This window comes from Poecilia formosa, unplaced genomic scaffold, assembly GCF_000485575.1.
Source record: "Poecilia formosa unplaced genomic scaffold, Poecilia_formosa-5.1.2 Scaffold272, whole genome shotgun sequence".
In the NCBI taxonomy this organism is placed as follows: Eukaryota; Metazoa; Chordata; class Actinopteri; order Cyprinodontiformes; family Poeciliidae; genus Poecilia; species Poecilia formosa.
In genome coordinates, this window is record NW_006800211.1 from 689841 (window position 1) to 715735 (window position 25895).

At 44.4% G+C, this 25895-nt stretch overlaps 1 protein-coding gene and 1 long non-coding RNA gene across 12 annotated transcripts in view; both read left to right on the forward strand.

Annotated features, from left to right (window-relative positions):
- Positions 1–25895, forward strand: part of LOC103151141 (serine/threonine-protein kinase BRSK2-like) — a 93370-nt gene that overhangs the window by 36765 nt on the left and 30710 nt on the right. For 10 of the 11 annotated variants that reach the window (XM_016681184.1, XM_016681185.1, XM_016681188.1 and 7 more), the window contains 4 exons: positions 9835–9929; positions 18939–19024; positions 20675–20815; positions 22736–22852. In XM_016681184.1, the coding sequence (XP_016536670.1) occupies positions 9835–9929; positions 18939–19024; positions 20675–20815; positions 22736–22852 (439 nt within the window). Of the gene's footprint in view, positions 1–3592; positions 3718–9834; positions 9930–18938; positions 19025–20674; positions 20816–22735; positions 22853–25895 lie in introns of those variants that run through there. The other variant, XM_016681189.1, reaches the window with a different exon arrangement.
- On the forward strand, positions 20833–21451 carry LOC107838527 (uncharacterized). The gene is made up of 3 exons (XR_001664613.1): positions 20833–20927; positions 20958–21003; positions 21169–21451. It is a non-coding gene; the product is annotated as an uncharacterized LOC107838527 (long non-coding RNA).

Genomic DNA, 25895 nt, shown 5'->3' on the forward strand with positions numbered 1-25895 from the left:
TGGTTGGATGGATGGATGATTAATTGGTTGGATGGATGGTGGATGGATGGATGATTAATTGGTTGGATGGATGGATGATTAATTGGTTGGATGGATGATGGATGGATGATTAATTGGTTGGATGGTTGGTACTGAGGCTGGTATCTTAGACGTTTGCTGTCGTGATGCCTGCTGCGTTTAGCGGTGATGGAAACATGGCGCGGTTTATAAATCATTAAATGTGCTTTTGACAGATTATGAGAAACAAAGTAAACTACGCTGAGTTGACAGATTGGTGCGTCTTGTTCTGACTGCCCCCTGGTGGAGACCAGTGGGTGGTGCAGCAGTCTCCACCTGAACTTGGATTTGGATTTTAGAAACAGTCGAGCCTCGTTTAGATATTCCTCTGCCGACATGTTGGAAGCGTCCCGACTGAAGCGGATCTCCGGTTCCTCCTGGATCCAGAACGTTCTATGCCGTCGTTCCCATGTTCTGATTCCTGCTGCTTTGGTTCCCCTCCGCTTTCTGTTCTTCCAGGCTCCTTAGTGTCTGACAGGTTGGAGCGTTGCTGGATATTAATTTGCTCTGGAGCGTTGAGGGATTCAGGAAGTCAGACGTGGATCTGAGGGGAGCAGGGCGTTCTGCAGGCGATGCGTTCAGGGACTCATTAGGAAACTCAGACTGTAACTCTTCTGGCCGAAGGCCAACCATTGGATTTAAGAGCAGATAATCACATTTCCTGCTAGCATTCAACTTTCTGGACTCATGACTAATTTAGATGAACTTTCTCTGCAGCTTCAGCCTGAATTTAAAACCTGAAGATGCAGATGTGAAGTTTTTAGAGAGCCTGCTGTTGGAGTTTAGTTTAGGTCAAAATTAAAATAGCATTTCCTCTGTGTGGACTGTGCAGCGCAAAAATGTAACAAAACTTAAAAAAATACAATAAATAAATCTATCTAAATGTCAACATCTGGAACCGGTAGGAATAAATAATTTAATGATTTTCCTCTGGAAGAATCTTTTATTCTTCAGGTTCAGCTGAGTTCAGTTCAGACCCAACCTGACCAGTAATCACCTGATAATTGTTTTTATTTTACTTATAATTAGATTTTAGCTCTAATAAAACTTGGCTTAGTTTAACAAAACAAAGTTTAGTCATGAATCTGTGCTGGCCGGAGTTAGGAAGGAGGCAGCTAGTATCTCTGCAGACCCCACACATGCTGGACACAAGCAGTTTAGGCTTTTACCTGCAGGGCGGCGCTAGAGAAACAGTTATCACCTCCAGGCTGTCTGAAAAAACAAATCAATGAATGCCTGACATAAAACTGACAACCTGCTTTTTTCTGTTCTGTATATGAATAAATATCTGCACATGTGCTGACATGCTTACTGTTGATTTATGTTCTTTTATTTTCTGTAAAATTTATATATTTATCCTTCATGCCTGACGCTGTGAAGGCTGCTGCAGTTTTAAAACAGTTTATTTCCTCTTTGCATCCTGGATTCTGACAGAAATGCATCTGGATGGAAATTAGGACGTTGTTTTTCTGAAAACAGGATTTTAGGTGTTTGCAGAAAGTCTCGGGTTTGTGAATGAACGTCGCTGAGGGAGGTTTGCTAATGAGAAAACAGGAAGTCATTAGTCTCATCGAGTTCAGCGCAGCTTCACGCTGAGCTCCAGAATTAATGATTCTTTTATTGTGGCTTTGAAACATGCAAGCGAAGCTGCTTCCTCCTGTTTTAGCAGCAGGTTGGATCTGAGCGCTCACTGGGGCCCCCTGCAGGCAGCGGGGAGGCGTGCGGGGCCACACAGGAGCCACGCAGCAGAGAGGAAGACCTGGTGACAAATTCACATCATTGAGTCACTAAAACAAATCTGCTTCTTTTCCTGAACCGTGAAAGATTGTCGTTTTGAACTCCTGCCCGTCAGAGGAAGGTCACTAACTCGCTCTCTTCTGTTTCATCGGCTTTAACATCCAGGAGATGAAACTGTTTCACATTTTCACAGCCAGACTTTTATTTTATCTGTAAGACGTGAGCAGAGTGGAGTAAAAGGACCAAAGCTGAGCAGGTTTTACTCTAATCGGTTCGGTCCGTTGCGTCACGGGGCTGGGATCTGGGTCGGACCTCTCAGAATGTCTGTCTTCCTCCTGCTTTCCTCGGCTTTCATCATGTGGCTGAGTGAGGATGAATTTTGCTCCTCTTCCCACTCAGCTGTGGCTCTGTCCCACGTTGGCTGGCTGCGTCTCTCCAGTGGGTTCATTACTGCTTCCCCCTCAGCGCCGTTGGGAAACCAGCGAGTCGGAGAACGTCCCACTCTTCATGTGGAGCTGCTGCAGCCACTCATCTGCTCTTCATCAACAGTCGCGTTCCTAAGGAGAGACTCCAACCACAATGGACGAATCGTTTTGTTTTTGACAGAAAAGTGGAGAGATTGAGGATATGAGAGAAATATGAAGATACAGAAATTATCTGTGAAAACTCTGATCGCTTCCTTTATTTCCAAACTGAAGAGAAAATGGAAATAAAATGGTTTGAAATTGTTCAGCTTTATGGTATCAGTGTTGATGATATATTATATATTATTATATGATAAATTCATGTTTATCATCTTTAAGCTCCATAAAAGCTTTTTGAAGGTGAAGAAACTGATTCCTGTTATTCTGAGTTTAACCATTAAACACTTTTTCTGGCATTTCATGCGACAGAAACACAAAATGGTGAAGTGGATGGAAGATGATTTATGATATTCATCATTCTTTATTTAGGAATCTGAAAAGTGTGGCATGCATTCATATTTAGACCCACTGAGTTGTAGAGGAAGTTTTTATTGTAACTCCTGCTGGAGGTTTTCTACATGACACCGCTCAGTTTTCAAGTTTTTCTGCAGATTCTCAGACAGATTTACATCTGGACTTTGACTAGGCCATTCTAAGACATGAATATGCTTTAGTCTGAAACAGTCTGCTGTATCTCTGACTGAATATTTACTCTAAACTGTTTTTTTTTCTAGGATTGCCCTTCATTTATCTCCATTGGTTAACTCTCACTATATCCCCACAGCATGATGCTGCCACCACCAGGTTTCATGATGTTGTGTTGTGGTGATCATTTACTCATGAAATGAACTTTTTTTTTATATTTATTGTGAAATAAATCAGAAACCTACATTGTGAATTTGTAACATTTAGATAAGTAATTTCTCAGTCAGCAGACAGGAAGTGTTTCAGCTCCGCCGCCATCAAACGCCGAACGCTGCACCAAACCTTTAGCTCCGCCTCTTCGTCCGCCTCCCGAGGCCTGACCCGCTTTCTTGGCCTTCCTCTCTTCCTCTTCATCTTCCATGAGAAAACAGACAGAAAACATGCAGCTGGTTTATTAATCACCTCATTAAGGGGGAAGCAGAGCCGGTTTTGTCAGAATCTGGAGGAAGAGCGATGGAGGAAAAGATCCCAGTCGATAAATTGAAAGGGATTCCTGTCGTCGGGGGCGGGGCTAACCTTGACACAGAAACACTCAGAGCGATGGAAGGATGTTGGTTCTCATGTGGGTCAGAATGATTCACATGTACAAACAGGCTGAATTCATCCTAATTAAAGCACAAACAGCCGTCATCTGTTACCGGGTCGATTTCTGGTTCCTAAACTAACCACTGCTTTCTCCTTCTGCTCTCTCCTCACGCTCTCTGCTGATTGGACGGCTGCTTTCTGCTCACAATATGCTGATTTGACAACACAGGTAAGCACTTCTTATGTCTGTGTGTGTGTGTGTGTGTGTGTTTTAAAATTAGAACAGTAACATATCATCTGAATTCATATTCATTTTGGGGTAGCATGTCTTCAGGGGGATCAAACTATAATCAAACTGTTTTGGTCCGGCTACGCTACGCTAGGCTAGGCTAGCTGGTTCACCTTCACATCCTGGAGCAGAGAGCCTTTGTCCATTTATGGTCGTTTATCCTCTCATATGAACACATGAACACCAACCAGCAGTGAAACACCTGAGCTGATCACTGCTTCGTTCTGAGAGTGAAAGCTTCCAGGCCCGTTTCTCTCCCCTGCTCGGCGTCCGGCGAACCCGGAGGTCGGCTGATGCCGTCATGGCCGCCTCGGGGCGCTCAGCTGCTGCCGCCGTCTGAGGAAGAAATCAAAGTTTCTGGTTGATATGAGGAGAAGGAGTAAAATGGATCAGACGTGTAATGAGATGTAAATGGGCCAGAGCTGAGTCCGGTTCATCTGTCCGCTCGGACAGAACCAGATGTTTCTGACAGCTCATCAGAACCCGCTGGGCTCCACATGTAGGTCTGGTTCTGATCTGCTGGATCAGAACCGGTTCAGCGTTGTGTTTGTTCCTGGCGGTCCGGTCGTGTTCAGAACCCAAACAGAACTGGAGCTGATTTAACAAACAGCAGCTTTCAGGTTAAAGGCCAGATAAAGTTATTTTTATATAAAAGGTCCAGGTTCGGTTTTGCTAATCGTGACCCAAAACTGTCATCCAGTTTTATGGTGTTAATTTGTTTGTTTGGAGGATTTATGAGTTTCATCTGCAGTGAGATTAGAAACGTCTGAACGCTGCAGCTCGGCTTTAACCAGCGGCTGATTTCAGGACAAGATGAAGAATTTGTTTCATTATTACATCCGTTTTGTGTAATGCAGTCCCATAGCATGATGCTGCCACCTCCATGTTGGATGGTTGAAGTTTTTTTAATTTAAAAGCTTCGTCTCGACGCCAAGGAATTTATTTCTTGTTTCACCATCAAGATTTTCTCCAGATGAGAAGCTTGAAGTGTTCTGTGGTCAGGAAGGATCTCCAGTAGCAGTCAGTCTTGCAACGACTCTGAAGACGCCTCTGACTGAAGACAGTTAGTGTATGACGTCCGTCTCATGACTGTGACATGCTAACAGCTCAGCCTCCAGGCAGCAGAGACGATATTTCACTGGATGACATCATCAGCTGTTGCTAGCACTGCTAATCATCACCCTTTGCTTTTGCCGCTCCTCTTCACACGGTTAGAAAGCCGGGCTGACGTTAATGTTTGCCCATCATGATGGATTAAAGAGTTGGTTTAAACCTCCTGCTTCTCTGTGTCTCATTCGGCTCCTCTGGGATTTGGGGTCAGAGGTCAGGTATTATTTGAGCTTCTGAGGCGCTAATCAGCAGCTCCCAGGTGTAACAACACCTTGTTTCCATGGTTACGCATCCCAACTGCCTGAACATGAGACAGTGGAAGGAGAAGGAATCATTTTTGAGACTTTAAACGTCTCACCCAAAAATGAACAAACGTCTAGGGAAGCAGGCAGCTGGTGTGCTGATCGGTTAGCTACATGTTTATCAGAGAAGAAGAAGAACAACAACAACAACAACAACATTTCACCTGGGGATCAGACGCTTGTCTCTTCTCCCAGTCGACATGTTCGTGATGAGCTAACGGCGGGCGACGCGCGGCGGCCGTCTCACACCTCGGAGGGAAACGGTGTGACACTTCCTGCTGCGGCTGAAGGTCAGCAAGGAAAACTGCTAAGGCTAATCGCTGCAGACGGACAAAACGCTGCAACATTTACGGCTCCAGCGTTACACTTTAATTTTACAGAACTTCTTCTAAAGAACTATATTTATCTTTTTAACAGCTCAAAGAATCTCTTGCTAAATATTTGTCACGAAAGCCCTTTAAAGACTCGGTGCTATGAACGAGTGAACACGTCCGACCCTTCTGGTCTCGGTTCCAGTCGGGTGGAAACTGAATTAAGATGGACTGAAAACACGGCCCTGGGGAACGCCATGTCTGAGCGCTGGCAGATTTTCTTTAAGTCCAAAACGCACAAACTTATAAAACACAAATGAGAAACTGAAGGATTAGTTTATTAAAAAGTGTCATTTTTTGTAAGCATCAAAATAGAAGCTTTTACATTTCGTGTCATTTCGTTGGTAAGAAACTGATTTTATTTGTTAATTTTTCCAGAATTTGCTGCCACATATTTTAACCAACCAGCTGTTATGATAAGGAGTTTTTAATATCCAGAAAACCTTAATTTGTCAGTAAAAGCTGAGCTCCAGAGGATTTAAATTAAAATTGTTTCGTGTTCATCAGAAAGCCGTGTCATTGAACGCAGCGTCCTGTGGGGCGTTCAGGTGAATCATGTTGTTTTACGTCCGCAGTGTTTCTGTTAGTCAAGTGTCTTCATTAAAGGAGATAAATGGACTCTTTATGGGTCATTTTTTATCTCTGGGGCTCAGAGCAGAGAGGAAACACCTGGGAATGGATGAGAAACGAGTTCAGCCAGCAGAGGTCAGAGGTCGGGTGATATCGATCTGATTAGCGGAGAGGACTGATCTGATTTAGGGGAGAGAAATCAATAAAAGCCAGTGTGACTTCAGCTGCAGTCATGCATGGATTTTATCTTCCTGTGGCTCTGATATTTAATATTGAGCTGTGTAATACATCTGAACCTATTTACTCCTCTAATCTGGTTAGTTTGGTCTTATTTACTCGGCTAACCTTATTGCTGTTTTCTTATAACGTCACATTAAGAGTTAGTTACTTAGAAACTGCGGTTTGAAGTACTTAAATACAAATAAACATGTTTCTGTTGGTCTTTGTAATAAACTGGATCATATTTGGTTCTGGAGTGTAACAGAGGAGTTCAGGTTTGACTCAGTAAGTGGAAGCTAAGTCGGTTCTGCTGTAAAATGAGCCCGAATCACCAGCCCTCCTCCGCCGTGCCTGACGGCTGGTCCAGGTGTTTTCTGGAAGCTGAGGTCTGTGGAGTCTGAGCTGAGCGTTCAGGGGTTTATTTCCCAGATCTGGGGCTGAACTAGACTGGCAGTTGAAAATGTTTTTCTCTGATTGTTTTGAATAGCAGCGAGTTGCTAACCTGTGGCTGCAGCTTTGCACCTGGGAGACGTTCACATTTCAGCTTCTGTTTAATTCTGATAAGATTTGAGGAGGATATACAAATGATGTCAGAAGGCCAGTTGCACTAGTCATAGTTTCACTAGTGCTAACAATATTGCAGCACAGCATTTAGCGGAGGCTAATGCTAACGTGCTAACTTCAATTCAAATGACATCTTTCATTGAACGACTGCAATCCTCGAGCAGATTTAAATTAAATTAAATTTGATTTGATTTAATCTTGTTCTTCACTGTCTTTGTTTCATTTTGCTCCTGTAAGTTTCTTTCTAAAATAAAAAACAGAAAGCATTAACGGAAATGTCTAAGTATTTGAAGATTTCTTAGCTGTCAATAAGCAACTTTATTTAACTGAACGTTTTTAAAACAGCCAAGTACATTAATGCTTTCAGAATTATCCAGAGAAATTAATTTAGGGGAAGTTAAGTTCACTAAATAAAAGAGCAGAAACATGATCTCCTCTTAGTGCATTAGCAGAAGTGTGCCAACCACTGCTTGTACTATTGAACCGCTTACTAGACATTTTGACACCAGGTCTAACTGCCAGCTGTTTTCTTCTCCTGCATGTTTTGCTCTTCGTCTGTCAGGTGCAGGAATCACCAGACAACTGAAAAGTTGGTCCAAACAGCAAATGTCAGAGCTGCATAACGAGGCAGGGAGAAGCTAAGTGGATGTTTCACCATGTGAAAATGTCAGAGATTATCACTTTGGGGCCCAGTTTGGAGCTTCGTGTTTGCAATAACTGGGAGGCACGCTGAAAAATGTCAGATCCAAACTGATTTTTATGCTTCTCATTTTGCACGAGATCAAAGCTGCGTCGCTCGTCTTCTGAGACAAAACACACATTTACGTGTCAGGGGAGTAATCACAGGAGATGGAAGAGCTCTGCAGGTAATCATCAGATCATAAATGGGTTTTTAGTGGAATCAGTCAAGCGTACGGCTCTCAGTGGACCCATGTTACTAAACCCGGTCTGGGTTTATGTCTCCAAATATTACATCCGTTTTAATTCGCTCCTTTAACTATAGAACCTTAAATAACAAAACTCCTGTCATTTACTGATTATTGGGATGAATAAATTATTATAGTTGTTTTTAAATGCAGAAACTGCTGAAATACTTCTGAGCGATTTGACCTTTACAATAAAATAATTTAAAAAAGGCTCTAAATTATAAATAACTTATTTGAATTTGTTGTTTTTCAGGCTGAAACAGTAATTTATCCATGACAGATATGATGCAATACAGAAATCATTCTGAATATTTTGATGGGAGATTCATGAGTTTATGAAAAACATGAGGGGGAAAAGATACAAAATCTTCTGTTTGATATAAGTTGGTAAAATGATCCAAACTTCTTTAGATATGTTTAAAATGTGTCTGCTTTTGTTTAAATTCTGTTATAGTTTTGTGTGAAAACAGGCTGATCATGAAATCTTTGCCAAACTGTAGCAATAACTCTGTCGTATTTCAGCTTTTTGGAGTTTGTCAGTAGAAGGAAGAATAAAGTGTTTTCTTACCAGGAGCTTCTGTTCAGACGGTCGACCCTGAAGGGCCAGACTGATCTTTACCATCTGAAAAAAGAAGCTATGAAATCAGAAACTCTGTAGCTGGAATAATATCAGTAAACTTTAATAAACCTTTGGATTATGGTTACAGAGGAAACTCATCCCTCAGACCCGCGGTCTTGTTGTTTCAGTCCGTCCCGCTGCAGTCCTGAACCAAACCAGGTGTTTTCCTTCACTTCTCCTCCAGTGCCGCTCGTTGTTGTCTGGGTTCCTACAGGGAGCCTGTCAGGCTCCTGACTGATGGGACTCAGATGAAGCCATGCTGGCTCTTCCTGTCCACCAGATCGATGAGACCTGACCAGCACGGCTCCAGCTGCCGTTTCAGGTCTACCTGCCGACATGAAAGCGCCCCCAGGCGCCGTGCTGGTCACGACGCCCCCATTGTTCTCAGCTTTGCTCATTTCCCAGCGGAAAGCACCTTTCAGGCTGACGTCCTGTGAAACATGCGCGGTAATGAAGAGGTGCATATGCGCCGTGGCATTTCCTCCGCCGCCTGCAGACCTTCAGTACAAAGTGAGACACACAGTCTCTGGTGTCAGGGCTTTGATGGAGATGGATGGAGCCATTGTGGCCGCGTTAAGATAAAGGTATTGCTTGTTGACATTTGCGTTTCGCTGCAGCAGTTCCATCAGGTGAACTCTCAGAGCTGCACAACAGAAAGGAGATCTGGGAGCTAAAGGACCCAGATTTATTACAGCTTCATCTGTCAGGAGGCTCCAGCAGCTCAACTCATTTATTCTGGTCACAAACATCTCAGGGTTTGTCCTGAATGTACTTGTCTCATATTTGTGTCTTATGGTATTGTGTAAAATAATCCACTCTGTTTGTCTTAGAGTTTTTTCGTAATGCAGATTTTATTTGAATGCAGGTTTTTCACTGACAGTGGAGGCCGAGCGTGTTGACGTGTTTTACCAAGTTTTTCAGTTTTTTGTGGGGACAAAGGAGAATAGTTAAGAGGTTGCAGCTTCTGATCATCGAAGGATCCATGAAGCTCCATGTTGGTCTCCTCCTGTGTTCACATCGTTGAAGTTTCACATCAGCAGGTGATGCCAGGCTGATGGTGGAGGACTGGACCAAACAGCTTCTCTGATAAATCCTCCCTTTGATTACTAACACATCTTACTGGTGGAGCACAAGATGGAAGAAAACTAACTGTGTGTAGTGCTGGGTGGGTTTTGGCTGGTTGGATGGATGAGGATGTCGTTGGCGGTTGGTTGGTTGGATTGTTGGTCTGGTGGCTGCCAGGCGGTCAGAGCGTCTGGTTGGTTTGTTATCGCTGCTCTGTTCTAAAATGTGATGACTTTATCATTTTTAAACAGTTTTTGCTGTGCTGCTTGAACCAGGATGGATGTGAATGTTGTTTGGTGTCTGTGTTTCAGGTCTGGTGAAGCTGGGTCTCCACTGTGTCACAGGTCAAAAGGTCGCCATAAAGATCGTCAACAGAGAAAAGCTCAGCGAGTCTGTTCTCATGAAGGTAAGACTGTTTCACCTCTAAACAGGGAGGAGCATCCGTCAGCCTGCTGCTGATCACTGCTATGCTGGACACTTCTGATGCAAGGATTTACTAAAGCACTTCTGAAAATGATTCACATTTTTTACTGTTGTTTTTTAGAAGAGATGAGCTTTTCTGAAAATGAGCGAAACATTTTTCTCTCTGGAAGAGAAGCTACAGGTGCATCATGCAGTCACTGTTTTCTAGCAGGAATTGTTTCTAGGAGCTTCCAGCGTCGGTTTTGCAGAAACATTCGTGTTTCTCTCCCACAGGAGCCAGAAATAGAGCAGAAAGTGATGCAGGTGCATTTGGAGCTGTCACCATGTCACCCAGTCACCCACTCGTACTGAACCGGCTACAGTCTCGTACAGCCAGGTGGTCAGCTCTTTATCGCTCCTCTCATTACCGCCGACCCGCCCACGCTCTGAGCAAACAGGTGGATGCAGCGAAGGCCGAGTGAGTCACGTGGGCCGGGTGGCGCTGTGACTCACTGGACAACGCTTCACTTCCTGCTGTGTGACGGGCTTCAACACCTTCTCCTGTTTCATAGTTTGGTCATTTCGCTGAGAAAAGTTCTGATTTCTGCTTCCCTTTAAACGCTGATTCATTCTGAACATTCGTAACGCATGAATAAATGTTACCTTGTTTTAGTTAATCTAAACGAAATTCAGTATTAAAAAATAAATGTGCTGCAAATTTCTGAACTGAGATGAATTACAAGAGTTTTCTGAATCTGAACAACAAACTGGTCTGGTGACCTCTGACCTCACTGGTTTCACTGGATTAGAGGTGAACAGACTAATATCAGCTTCTCCTCCTGATGTTATATTAATCTTCCATGCATCATTTTGATGTTTTTAAATGTAAAATGGTTCAGGGGGTTTTCAGCAGGTTGTCTTATATTTGGTCTTCAGTTCCTCAGGATTTTCATCTCATCTGCTTTGATTCCTTTTAGGAACAAAATGAGCGACGATGCTGAACCAAAACTGCACTAAATATTAAAAATAAAACAGAATATGTCCCTGAAAGTGGATTACTGAACAACTAGTGAGATTATTTCTGCCTATTTTCATCTTGCTGCAGAGTAAAACTGGAGGATTTGTCTGATTAAAGTGATTTCCCACCGTCCCTCCATCAGGACGGGTTTCTGACTGGACAGGCTTTAATTCAGCTCCTGCCTCATTACGATCCGTCTCACTCAGTCTCTGATGTTAAAATGTCAGAGTTTGTCTCAGCATTTACAGAGTTTTGATCTGCATTACTGGCACATACAAAGTTACAGCTGGAAATGAGTCAGTCGTTCATCATCAGCAGAGCCAATTTTCTCCCAAAATGACTTTTTTCACCTCTTTCTGAGCCTCTGCATGAGGCGTCGTTATGAAACCGCGTGAGTGACAGGAGGGGAGCCGGTGGAGGTCATGTGACCTCGCCACTTTCATCCTGTTGGTCAGCGTGAGGAACTCTGGCTCTGCAGTTAATTGGCTGTCAACACGATGCTGAAGCGAAGTCTGGCGTTGAGTGAAGGAACGTTTAGGCGACGATGTCAGGACGGCTGCAGCTGTGAGGTCAGAGCGGGAGCTCGCTGCTGATTGGCTCCTGGCTGCAGCAATCAGAGTGGAAGAGTTTGTGGTAAACTGCATTTGAAGGAGTTTTTATTTTCTAACTGAATGTGAAAACCTCCCGACTCTCAGGTCAGACATACTTCATGTGGCAGGAGAGGCAAAAACATGTAATATCCAATAAACTGGAAAACATTTAATGTTCAAAACCGTTCAGAATGATTTGATTGAAACTTTTATTTCTGCACTGGATTCACAAAGCAAATTTCACTAAATACCTGCAGGAGTAGTAATACCCATAACGTCCAGCAGGTGGGAGAAAAATGCACTTTTTATTGCATTAAGTTTAAGTTTTTCATACTTAAGACATTGTTGTAAAAATCCTGATAATGGAGAACTTCAGGTCCTTTGATTGCAAAAGTTGGTTTGTTAACTCCTCCCTTCAACTGAAGCATCATCAAATTATAAAATTATTACATAGTTTATTCAAAAATACAGTGGCTGTTATATAAGAAAACAAGAGAAGCTTTCCAACAGAGTTTGTGTTCATCTTTACTAAATAATCTAAAGTTTGTCTTTTAAAAAGTGATTTTAAACACAATCTGAACAGTTTTCTTCACAGAAATAAAACCTCCAGCTTTCAGCAGGTGGTATTTTCTTGCTGAACTCTGTGTAGATAAATATGGGCAGGTTTCTCATAAATGCATCTATTTTCCTCAGAAATACCTTTATTTATGACTTTTCTCCAGTCCAATTAAGAAGAAAATGGAACTGCAGTTTGGAAAATATCCAGATGAATCGCATAAATTCACCATCTCAGTCTGAGAGGAGGTGTGATACTTTTTGTGGCAAATGTCTGACTAAAATCTCAGTAAATTTGAGTTTTTTTCTTACAATTTCTTCTTCATTTGTAATACTAAAGAATTTCTTTGTTTTAATCTGCTAAATTTATGCCTTTTAATGGAAATTGTAATTCATTTTTATTGCAAATTTACAACTTTTTGACATCAGCAAATTTCTTCATTGTTTCTTGAAAATGTGTGAAATTAATCTTTGTCATCTTTTGAATTTTTATCAGCTGAAAGAATTAATTATTAATTCTGAAAGTGAAACGATGAGCAGGGAAACACTTCATGTTTTAATCTTGGAGTCGGATGGACTGTTGTTCTGTAGCAACCTGAAACGCACTGCTTTGATAGCGTTGCATCGTTAGCATTGCTGCATCGTTAGCATGCAGCAATGCTAACATTGCTGCATCATTAGCATTGCATCGTTAGCATTGCTGCGTCATTAGCGTTGCTGCATTGTTAGCGTTGCATCGTTAGCATTGCATCGTTAGTGTTGCTGCATTGTTAGCGTTGCATCGTTAGCATTGCTGCATCGTTAGCATTGCATCTTTAGTGGTGCATCGTTAGCGTTGCATCATTAGCGTTGCTGCATTGTTAGCGTTGCATCGTTAGCATTGCATCGTTAGCGTTGCTGCATTGTTAGCGTTGCTGCATCATTAGCATTGCATCGCTAGTATTGCTGCATCGTTAGCGTTGTATCTTTAGCGTTGCAGCTGTTTCTGTCTGCTGGTTCTGCAGCCGGTTGTGGATCCAGTTAGAGGCGACTATCGCTGCAGAGTTTTTCTGCTCCTCTCAGCTCTGCTGACGTCTTTCTGTTGATGAAAACGTTTCTCTCCCCTTGTGCCTGTCTGAGGGGTTCTACCCCTAGGAGCAACCCCCCTGTTGTCATGGCAACAGGTACTTTTTAATTTGTTTTGTACCGAGTCATGGCCATGGTGAGCTCAGGCGAAGGAGTCCAAAAAGCCAGCTGGAAATGGAGAAAACATCGCCCTGCGTTGGCGGGGATTTCCTCACTTCGCTCCATCGTCTGTGACATTTAAAGACGTTTCTGCTGCTTTTTCTGCTGTAGCTTTTTCTGCTGCAGCTTTTTCTGCTGCAGCTTTTCTCGCTGAACTTTGCGGCGCGTTGAGCATCGTTCTGAGGAGGTTTTGCATATGAATGTCTCCTTTTGTTCACACATTTACATTCCCCTGACAAACTGTTGCTCTGTGAAGACAGATTGTTTTCCTTTGTTCATTCCTCTCTAAGCTGCTTTTTATCAAATCACTTTAATGGAGAAGAAAATATTTTTCATTGTGTTTCTTTGCTTCAAGAGAAAAAACAGGCTCTTTTAAATGTTTTTAACAAAAATGTTTTTAACAAAACTGGACTGTTATCCATGTGGAAGAACAGACTCTGTCCACCAGAATGAAACAATGAAATCACTGAGAGCAAACAGTCCAACTGGAGATTATTGGTGGAAATTTGAGGAGGGAGAATAAAAGCTCCATCCTACAGGACGATCCGTCAGCTGGAACCGGATTGATGGCAGAAACAGTTTTTCATCGGGAGTTCTGGGAGAATTAAAGCTCTCAGGAAAACCAGGGAGCCAACAAAACGCTGACCCAGAGGTTTTAGGTTCATGACTCAGCAATTTTTCCCTCCACTGGATTTGGGGGGAAAAAAAGACCCTGACCAAGTAATTTCAACAATTTAATGTTACAAATCCAGAATTTAAGCTATTTCGTCCCGTTTCTCCTGCCTCTGAATGGATCCGTGTTGCTCCATGAAGCGGCTGAACGCTCCGTGTCTGTGGAACCGCGTCTCGCTGTCTGATTGTGATTGGACCGCAGACTGCTCTCCTCTGGACGTCATGGCAACAGATGGCGGTTTGATTACCGAGGGGATGTTCCAATTTACGGCCCCCGGCGGCCCCGCATCGTGTTTCAATTAAAGAGAGCTTTGGAGGCGGCGCCGTAACCAGAGTCAGTCCTCATAATTCATTAAGACGAGCTCTGACATGAGGAGGCGTCGATCGGAGGAGTTTGTTGGCTTTTGACGCAACTCGGAGCTTCTCTGAGAAAATGGAGGGAAATGTTGGCAGGTTTCAAACATGAAACCAGCAGAGGGACGGGTGATGATAAAATTAGATTTTAAAGTTAAGAGATGCTGGTGTTACCTTTGGGATTTAGAGAGAGTGTCTAAACTTTTCAGATGTTGCCTCATTTGTTGCTCAGCAGCAGGAAAGGTGACAGAGTTCTGCCTCGGTCAGAAATGAGCCACGTTAAGACGGGAAACCCGGAGTTGAACCTGAAGTTGCCTCACTGAGTCTCTGCTCCGGATTGTAGAGCAGCAGGATAATCACTGTAAGTTTGGAGTCTTGGTGTCGGGTCGTTGGCAGGTTGTGATAAGATCTTTGATCTTGTGCTTGAGGTGAACGTTGAAACAATCTGCAGTTATTCTCCTTAAAGGAGGCGATAAAACCGACAAAGGAGGAGGATAATGTGGCAGCCGTGTCGCAATTGTGTGTTTGGCTGTGATAGAAGCAACTTTCAGTTTTAAGCAGTAGAAATGTCTAAAAGCCTGTTGTGTTTCACACTTTGGTTGCTAAAATCTCAGCTTTACTTTCACTGCTTCTGTTTGCATTGCTGTGATGGACAAACAGAAGAAAACATTGAGTTTCTCCACATCCTTACAGAAAGAAGATCCTGGGATCAAATCCCGCTCTGCAGTCTTTCTGCAAGCTGTTCACATGTTCTTCCTGTGCATGTTCTTCCTGTACATGTTCTTCCTGTAGATGTTCTTCCTGTACATGTTCTTCCTGTACATGTTCTTCCTGTACATGTTCGGACTGTGGCTGCTGCCACCTGGATACCTTTAGCTCATCCAGACACCAGCAGTCGGTTAAACGTAGTGAAGGTTTGATCTGATGCTGAATGAGCTGAGACCAGAGGAGGCGCTCTAACAGCCACCTGGGGATAAAATGAGTAAAGAAGCAGCAGAGGTTGAACTCTGGATGACCACGGCGTCCTCACGCTGACTTTTCATCTCACTTCATGAAGGAGACGCGGAGCGTTGGCACTTGTAATGAGGTTTCTCAGTCTGGAGATACTGGGCTGTGAAATGTCGCACGTTTATTTCCATTCCTCCCATCACACATGGACACAACCAGCACTAATTGCTTTGTATTAACACCCAGACGTCCAGGAGGTAATTGAATTTAAAGCGGCTCTTCTTCGCCTGCGTCCTGCGCGACCCGACTTATTAGAGCCTTAAACATCATCACCTTTCTAAGCTGTTGACTCAACCAGGAAGCAGCTTTGCTGTCTCTGCTCTACGGGGACGATGAGTAACCCGGAGTTTCACCTGCAACCTTCCACCAACCGTCACAGCGCTCTTTATTACAGCACATTAAAAAACCATATGGGACATAATTGAGTCTAATAACCGTCAGTGTGGCAGTGAACTCAGGGGGGCAGCAGGTTCAGAGCCTGCTTACCTTGTGCATGTCGTTAATCAGCCTCTGCCAGGCTGCACTGTGTGAGCCGGCGGAGATCTGATGAAAACAGAGGCAACTGTATGTGACGGCAGCAGGGCTGATGAGTGAAGGCGGAGACACCGGGGACATTTACAGAGCATCACGGACCGACGCAGCGCAGAGAGTGATGACGAACTGGAAAACCGGAGCAGGAAACTCCAGGGAAGATTCATGGAGGTAGAGAAGGAGGACATGAGAGTTGGTTCAGTGGCTGAGTAGGAAGAGGATGGAGAGAGAAGATGGCATGTGATCTGCTAAAAAGAATAATAATGTATGGTTTTATGGTCTTTCTCCTGCATAAGACCATCATAGAAGCCATGAGGAGAGGAAACAAACTCGGAACATCCAAGTTTCCGAGTTGGAAACTTGGATTTCCAAAATGTTACACATTTTTTGTAACAATGTGTGAGCAGTTACTGCTCTTGAATCCAATTCTAGTTTGTTTAGTCCGGTTGGTTTGTGGAGGTGTGAATGCACAACTGGACCAGAGGAGTGAACTCTGGTCCACCTGCAAACCTTTGTCTCCATTTGGTGGAAGTGAACTCTGGAACAGACCGAATGCATATGTGAACACCATGCGGACCAGAGACCGCTCCAGAAGCAGGAAGTGGACTACAGCGCAGGGCATTCTGGGTAAATGGTTCATGGTTCTACCAAAGGCAAAAGAAAAATCCTCCAGCCGTTAAATTCTGACGCCTCCATTTTGTTTCCATCTGGTGAAGAAGGATGTTGCGCTCAGTGTCTTCAGGGTTTCTGTGTCGTTTCCCTCAGTGTGTCTGGGTGCAGCGCCCCCCACAGGCCGGGAGCTTCTCCATGTTGTGACGGCCTTTCTGCAGGACAGTGGGTCTAAAGATTGAAACATGATTTCTTTTATTATTTATTTGCTGCCAGCCTGCGGCGGTCCTCAGTGACGGGGCTTTGAAGAGCGGCGGCTTTGATGGAAGTGATGATTTTCAGATCTGTCCTTCCTCTCACATCACCAGAGCGGAGTCCAGACGGCGAGGCGCTCTGACGAAGAGGCAGAAGAACGGACCACTAACGCAGCGACATGTTGACGTGTTTGAATCTGATGAAGATCAGTGGGATGGATTTAATTTATTCTATAAATATTGATGCTTCTGGTTGCTGTGGACTCACCAGTTAGATGATGATCAGATCTTCATCATCAGACCTTTACATCCTCCTCATCTTCTGGAATCTGACAGTCTGAGTCAATATTGTCTAATTGATCAACTTTTTGTTGCCGTCCTGTTTCCAGCCTCCTTGGGAACATGAAACGTTCCCAGAGGTGTGAGATGAAGAGACGTTAAATCGTTTCTGCTGCCAGACGTTCCCACTAAACCCTTAATGCTGCATCTGCAAGCAGACGCCTGAAAAAACCGCAGCGATGTCTCTGATTCTCCCAACTCACACAAAGGTTTTAGATTCATCTGAGTTTTGTGCTGTAGAACTCACGACCTGCCGCTCATTACAATACTGAATGATTTAACACCACTGATAACTGGATTCAGTGAAATATTCAGTAATAATAGTGAGTCGGAGCATTTAGTTCAGGACTGATTCCAGACTCCTGAAGCCTGTCCGGTTTCTGGTGAGGAGAAAATGTTTCTCTTTGCAGGAACCACAACAAGCTGGAGGTCTGAAGATCCAGCCTGTTAAAGTGTCAGGAGTCTCAGCGTCTGTCACACCGCGGCTCTGGTGAGTTTTATTCCTCAGACTGGTGGATTTTACCGCCTCGCTCACTGATCTGACCAGGAAGTGGAGCGCGTAAAAGAGCAGATAAAGTTCTGAGTGGCCTGTTTGGGAAACCCGGCCAGCTGAACGAGCGTTCAGATGTTTAGTACCCAGAGGTCCAGAACCGGCCCGGCCTCCAGCCCACTCAGGCGCCGGCAGGCGGCAAATGGACTGAGCAGCAGGTGGTCTTTATGCTGCTCAAGGCTGCGACTGTAAAAACATTAATGACTCTCTGGTGAAACAACTGCCGGTAAAAACGCTTCTGTCCTTTTCCAGACATTTTGCTGCAGATCTGCTGCTGTGTTTGGGATCATGGTTCTGTTGATGACCCGGCTGCAGCTTTTGGACTCAGAGATCTATCATGGCGTCATATGAACAAACCACAGTATATTCTAGCACTTCTCCATGAAATTTGAATTTTAAGCTAAGAGACTCTGGGCTGTTTTTATTTCTAGATAACTGATGGCTGAGTTTGTCAGAAAAACATTTTTATAAGGAGCAGTAACGTTTATTTTCACAGAACTGAGAAACTAACCAAAAGTGTTTTTAAATAAAATAAAATGTAACTTTATTTATTTTTCATTTTATTCCCCTGCTGGTTTTAGCCCTTCCCAGGTTGATGGGAACTCAGGCGCCGTTTCTTTAAGGTCATTGCTGATTAACTTCCAACACACACACACACACACACACACACACACACACACACACCTGTTTGCTCCAAGCAGCCACCTGACCGACCTGCTGCTGTTTGATCCGGTGGTTTTGTCGTTTTCTCTGTTTCAGTCGCTGAAACTTTCTCTCTTCATTTGATGTTTTCTGAATGAAATGAACAAACTGCAGGCTGTTGGCTTCATTTACTCTGCAGTAGATCTGGATGTTTACCTATAAATCAGCAGTTTGTTGTTTTTCTGTCTGTTTTCTGGTAACTGAGTGAATTTAGTCTGTTCAGCCACACATTCAGTTTTTCCTGCCAGCCTGAAGGAGACGATGTGAGAACTGGAACGATTTCTGTTTCTGTCGCTGCAACAAGCAGCATTCCTTGTTTCTGGTTGTTGAGGCGTGACCAGCTGGTCGCTGTAACACATCAGGGTTAAACTAAAGTGTCAGACTTTAAGCAGCAGATCAGCTGTGGTTATGGCTGAACCAACTGGGGGTAAGGTGTGAATTTCTGCTTCGGCTGCCTCCAAACTGTGAAACCCTGCAGGCCCACTTTGTCTGATTAAAGTGATGTAACGGAAAGATGCTGCGTGTTAGCTCTCATCAGACGCTCTGGCTGCGGGTCTGGAGGTTTTTGCCTCAGTGTTTTTAACTCATTTTGTGTTTTTGTCTGCAGGTGGAGCGAGAGATCGCCATCCTGAAACTCATCGAGCATCCTCACGTCCTGAAGCTGCACGACGTCTACGAAAACAAGAAATACCTGTAAGCTCCTTTTTAAAGGTTCAGCTGAGGTCGGATCTTCTGGCTGGAAAAATAAAATCAAAAGGTTTGAATTTGTAATTGGGGCAAAACAGTCAAAATGAGCTGATTGGACATGAGGGGGACGACACAGAGACTCGACGCTTCGCCGATGAGCAGCACAGCAGGGGGCCGGAGCCCCAGAGGGAAACGGCTCCTGACAGGGAGAACAGGCAGAGACTGATTATCACCTGAGTTCATTTAACTATTAAAAAAATGAATAAGTAAAATATCATTTGTTTCCTATTAAAATCAGTAAAATAATTAAAAATGAATAAAAAGGAAAAAATTATAACTTTTAAAAAATCATTTTAAGAGTTGGTATATAAAATCGCAGCTCCAGATAAATCATTTTAAGCAGAAGTTAAAAGTTAAACTCAGGAACGCTGCAGCAGCTTCCAGGCATGGTGGTGGCAGCATCATGCTGTGGGCCTGGCATTTTCCACCTGCTTCTTATTTTTTAGAACGATTGTTGCTAACAAAGAGATGATCGCTGAGAATATTTCATGCCTCTAAGTGATGAAAGAGTCTGGAAGTAAAGGTCAAAGGTCAAAGCTTGCTGCTGAATGTTAAGCAATGAAGTAATTGTGCAGCTAATGTCTGTTTCTTTAATAGAGACAAGAGGATCAGGTTGTTCTCTTGTTTCCTCATTAAGCCTGAATTGTTTCTCCATCAGTCCAGCCTGCAGCAGCTGCAGCTTTTCCTTCCTTTATTGTCTGCATCAATCTGCTGCTCGTTGCTCCAGCGGCGACGCTCAACGCGACGCTCAGTAATTGATAAAGCCGCCGCCGTCAGATGGAGCCGGAATTTGTTTTCCTAATGTTGTGCGGACGGCGACGGACGGTCATCATGGATGGAAACAGGAAGTCCCGCGCTCACAAATCACAGCCGGCCGTGTTTCTAATTTAAACGGCTCTGACGGGGAAACGCTCCAGCAGATCCCTTAATCTGCTAATAAATCAGGCAGAGAGGACGGCGAAGCCGCGCCGCGATCAGGGATGTTCCTGAGATAAATCAGGCCTGGAGATGGATGAAACATTTTACAGCACAAACAGATTTACTTCATACATCAACGTAGGTTAGAGCCGAACGCGCTGCAGTTTACGACTGGATTATATGATTTATGCCTCCTTCAGCCGGACGGAAGATGAAACAAAGGATTTCTGTAAAATCTGGGCTGACAGGAAACCATCTGGAGATGAATTATGAACCCAAAAATTTGTCGTCTTCTGCTCGGAAAATGCTGAAACTGATTGAATTTCTTTAAAGTTCAGATCCAGAAACATAAAACACAAACCAGATTCTTCTGCTGTAATAAAGTTGCTTCAGGTTGTTGCACAGAAAAAGTTTAACAGCCAAAAGGATCAAATAAAAACGGCGAAAGAGAAAAAAAACCCGAAGAATTAAAACAGTTAAATAATCTTTTATATATAAACGTTAATATTTCTGCCTCAGTGATTCAACCATGTGAAAATCAGCTGCAACGGTCTAGTCAAAGTCCTTTCTTAAAATGGGGGATAAAATCAAAAACTTTGGGACAGATCTTAATTATTGTAGTATTTCCTGATAAATGACCTGCAGATCTGACGGTGTGATGACCTCTGACCTCTGCAGGTACCTGGTGCTGGAACACGTGTCAGGAGGGGAGCTGTTCGACTACCTGGTGAAGAAAGGCCGGCTGACGCCCAAAGAGGCCCGGAAGTTCTTCAGACAGATCATCTCAGCGCTGGACTTCTGCCACAGCCACTCCATCTGGTCCGTACGCACACCACGGTTCTGACCCGGTCCGATCCGCGGACCTGACCCGGTCTGATCCGCGGTCCTGACCCGGTCTGATCCAGTCTGCTGGGTTCAGAACCAGCCTGAGGTNGTCTGCTGGGTTCAGAACCAGCCTGAGGTCCTGACCCGGTCCGATCCGCGGTCCTGACCCGGTCCGATCCGCGGTTCTGACCCAGTTTGATCCAGTCTGCTGGGTTCAGAACCAGCCTGAGGTCCTGACCCAGTCCGATCCGTGGTTCTGACCCGGTCTGATCCGGGGTTCTGACCCGGTCTGATCCGGGGTTCTGACCCAGTGCGATTCAGTCTGCTGGGTTCAGAACCAGCCTGAGGTCCTGACCCGGTCCGATCCGCGGTCCTGACCCGGTCCGATCCGCGGTTCTGACCCAGTTCGATTCAGTCTGCTGGGTTCAGAACCAGCCTGAGGTCCTGACCCGGTCTGATCCGCAGTTCTGACCCGGTCCGATCCGCGGTTCTGACCCGGTCCGATCCGCGGTTCTGACCCGGTCTGATCCAGTCTGCTGGGTTCAGAACCACTCTGAGGTCCTGACCCGTTCTGACCCGGTTCAATCCGCGGTTCTGACCCGGTTCGATCCACGGTTCGGTTCTGACCCGGTCTGATCTGCGGTTCTGACCCAGTTCGATCCAGTCTGCTAGGTTCAGAACCAGCCTGAGGTCCTGACCCGGTTCGATCCGCGGTTCTGACCCGGTCCGATCCGCGGTTCTGACCCGGTCTGATCCGCGGTTCTGACCCAGTGCGATCCGCGGTCCTGACCCGGTCCGATCCAGCCTGAGGTCCTGACCCGGTCTGATCCGCGGTCCTGACCCGGTCCGATCCGCGGTTCTGACCCGGTCCGATCCAGCCTGAGGTCCTGACCCGGTCTGATCCATAGTTCTGACCCGGTCTGATCCGCGGTTCTGACCCGGTCTGATCTGCGGTTCTGACCCGGTCTTATCCGCGGTTCTGACCTGGTCCGATCCGCGGTTCGGTTCTGACCCGGTCTGATCCAGTCTGCTGGGTTCAGAACCAGCCTGAGGTCCTGACCCGGCCCGGACCAGAAGAACTCGACTCGTCTCCGGTTGATGAAAACTTCGGGTTCAGCCTGGAAGTGCAGGTTATTCCCAGGATGATGCCGAGTCGTTCCTGAAGCATTTGCTCCGTTGTCGGCGGTTCCCTCTGCTGTCAGCCGTTGCCGGGGGCGACGGTGGAGGCGGCGGCTCCTCTTGATCTCCTCTCGTCTCCCTGAAACCTTTCGCTGCTCCACTCCTGCTGCAGCTCTCTGCGTCTGAAGTGTAACTGCACATCAAAGGCGCTGGACGTCAAGTGATGCTTTGAAGGACTCGCTTTATTTGGAACCACAGAGAAAATCCTCAGCTGCAGGTTTTAACTGGCTGTTTATGATCAAAAGCAGAAGTTTATTATAAATGTTTGCAAAGAACACTTCATGGTTTCAAGGAATCATTTCACTGTGGGCTGAAAGACAAAACCAGCAGCTGTCAGCCTGTTTACTTCATCTGAAGCTGTAAAATCAGACGACCAGAAATTCAGGAAACAAAATGTTGACCTGAACGTTTAGTTTTTACTTCAGTAGATTTTCTTCACAGTCTAAACAGAAAACATCCCCCTTCAGTAAGGACTCTGAAGGCAGCGTTGGCCAGGAAAAGCCTCCAGAGCTAATGGCTGTTTAGCACTGTATTGTTTTTGCTAACTTTGAAATTGTTTAGCGCATTTAGCATTTAGCATTTAGCTTTCACTGATGCTAAGGCGCTAAATTGTTTCTTAAACCTTCAGTTGAATAAAGTTCAAAATTTTTATCAAAGTTTTGGTGACGACTGAAACTGACTGTCCCTCTGTCCCCCCGTCCCCCCCGTCCCCCCCGTCCCCCCGTCCCCCTGCAGCCACAGAGACCTGAAGCCAGAGAACTTGTTGTTAGATGAGAAGAATAACATCAGAATAGCCGACTTCGGCATGGCGTCTCTGCAGGTCGGGGACAGTCTGCTGGAGACCAGCTGTGGGTGAGTCCCGACCTGCTGCCTCATCATTTCTGGTTTCTGAAACTTTTCCTCCTTCACTTCTTCGTTACGTATCAAATATTTTTGGTCCATTGCTGTTAAACTCAGTCATTTCTGTTTCTTATGTTAAATATTTGTTTTAAGATTTGAAGTTTTCGTTTTCAACTGCAGAATTGGCTGCAGAATTTTGTGAATTTCTGGCAGTGAAACAACCCCACAGCATGACGCTGCCAGCACCATGCTCTACAGTTGGTGATGTTTTCTTAGCTTTGAAAGCCTCACTAACTTTTCCCATCATTCTTCTCGTCTTTGTGTCCAAACGACTCGATGTTTGTAAAACAGAACAGCAGCTGCTGAGTTCAGTTTCCGCCAATCCAGCATTTTCACTGACATTTTTCTGAACCACTCATCACTGGAGGTGTATGTATATATTTGAGCCTGTATGAAAAGTTTTGACCGCTAGTGGAAGAGAGAAACTTAAAATTAAATCCAAGGTTGCTGTTTAAATCAGCAGATGGGTGTGACCTGTGATGACTGAACGGAGCAGCTGACCTGATGTGAGTTTGGAGTTTTCTGAGAATGCTGCAGGATGTTAGCGGTTCCGACCCGTTCCGCCAGAGTCAGGCGTGTGGAACGGTTAAATCCACGTCGCTCCTAAACGCCTCACAGAGAGCCGAGATCACAGCGTTGGAGGCTGAGCAGAAACTCTCCTGATCATGTAATCAGCAGCTGGACGAGCTGCAGCTTCTGATGCAGAGGTTTTTTTTACCTGCTGCTCGGTTCTGAGGGTCCGTCTGAAACCGAACCGCATGCAGGAAGAGCTAAACGGGTTTCTGGAAACGCCTCACCCAAAATAAACATCATGAGTCTGTTAATGCAGACATAAACATCTAACTAAATGAGTTTAATCAAAACCTCAAAGCATTTCTTTTATTTAAATAATGGATTTAGTTTATTTTTATTAGATTTGTTTGAGAAATGCAAAGAGAAATGCTGAGACCTATCAGACGAGCACTTTAGCAGGGATTTAAAAGCTCTTCTTGGTGAGTCGGCTTCTGTTAGCATTGAAGCAGATAAACTCCTTATCACCCAAATGCTTGTTTAAAACATAGCTTTAGTGGATGGAAGCAGCTGAAAGTCTCAATTTTCTCAGCTGAAAAAAGTCTGAACTTAGCTGCAGTAACATGTTTGGCATCAAAACGTCATGTTATGCTAACGCTACATGTGGAGGGAAGTCAGAAAACTTAAGTCCAAATCTCTGCTGCAGCTGATCACTGTGTGTGCTGATTGATTTATTTACAAGGATCAGCAGCAAACCTCAAAATGAAAAACTGAAGTTCTTACCTGAGTAAATTCAGCCTGATTCCTCGTTTTTGTTGAATAAAGAGGGAAAAACAATCAGAATTGAGTAATTTGTCTCGGGAAACTGATCGATCCTTTCATCGGTCCGTTTGTGGAACGTAATCTCTCATATTCTGAGTTTGGCCACTAGAGGGTCTCAGTGAATCTGTGGTTAATTTTCTGCTGTTAAAACTGGTTTCTTGTCATCAGCTGCTGTAAAGTCGGTTTCTGGTCCGTAAAGTAGAACCAGCAGCTGCAGATCAGCAGCAGCCATGTTTGTTTTCCTCCTGCAGCGACTGAAACTTCCTCCTCCACGCTCCGACGGGTTCGGGTCGGATCGGCTCCACCAAGCGCTGTTAATGAAACCCAAACGAGCGGAGTCCGGCAGGAAGCTGTGATCAGAGGCGCTCGGCATGTTGCGGTCGACCTGCTTCACCTCATTTACATAATTAGGAATGTCATCAGTGGAGATGAAGTGTGTGTGTTTACACACTGCTGGGGGAACCGGGCTCTCCGCTTCGCTGGTTCTGAGGACCAGAGGAGGTTCTGCAGAACCGACCTGTCAGGAAATACATTTAAATGCCGTTTGTCACATTTAAGTTGAAATATTTATTAGCAGATGAATTGTTTTTGTAGCTGTTTGAGATCTGCTGCAGGATCTGTTACACACTGAAAAAACACAAAATCTGACCAAGATTAATTCACTTATTCATGTTAGGTAAAATAATCTGCCTGGGGAACGAGAGCCTTTCAATCAATACTGAGGATTATTAGAACAGGCTCCTGTGTCTTGATGAAAAGTTACTTGTAAGTTGGTTCAGTCTTACTTTAAGTGAACTAAGACATTTGCAGCAGAAACTTGACCAAAATTACTTGCTAATATTTCGTGGTTTTGCAGTGCAGGTCGATTAGTCGTCTTGTTTTATTTCCTCTTTCCAGGCAGTTTTTCAGAATGTGAAGTGATGAATGTTTCCACTGCCTGCAAATGAAACCGCAGCAACGTTTCAGGAGGCCGAGGCCAGCAGACGATGCATTTCCTGTCCTTCTGCATAAATATGTAAAAATAAACATAAAAGACAAATAAAATGAAAACTGAGGAGACTGGATGAAAAAAAAGTTTTCTGCAGGAGGAAACTTGAATCTAAAACTTCAAACTGACATTCTTCCTGTAGAATCACAACTGTAAGATATTAAACATGGAAATCCTCTTTTCCTTCATATTTATTTTCATTTTTATGAAGTGAATTACAGCTACAGTAACTGAAGCACCTCAGTTATGATTTACTGAAAGGATCTCACACAAGATTCAACCAATCAGAATCTGATTAAAAACTCTTTAAATGCACCGAAATTATTGATTTCTGTTAAAACTTCGTCCATCTTTTCCTGTTTATTCCTGCAGGGTCACTTTTATTTAATAAAATGTAGAAATGTAGAATTTATTTATTTTTTATGTAAACTGACCCCAGATGTTAATAAGGATCTGGATTCAGAGCTGCTGGTTTAAATCTGCTTCAGATCAACACCAGGATCCACCAGAAAAGAAAAACGGTTTTATTTCTGTTCTTCTGTCTCCGTTCTTCCTCCTCTCTCTGTTTTCTGTTCTTCTGTCTCCGTTCTTCCTCCTCTCTCTGTTTTCTGTTCTTCTGTCTCCGTTCTTCCTCCTCTCTCTGTTTTCTGTTCTTCTCTCCGCTCTTCCTCCTCT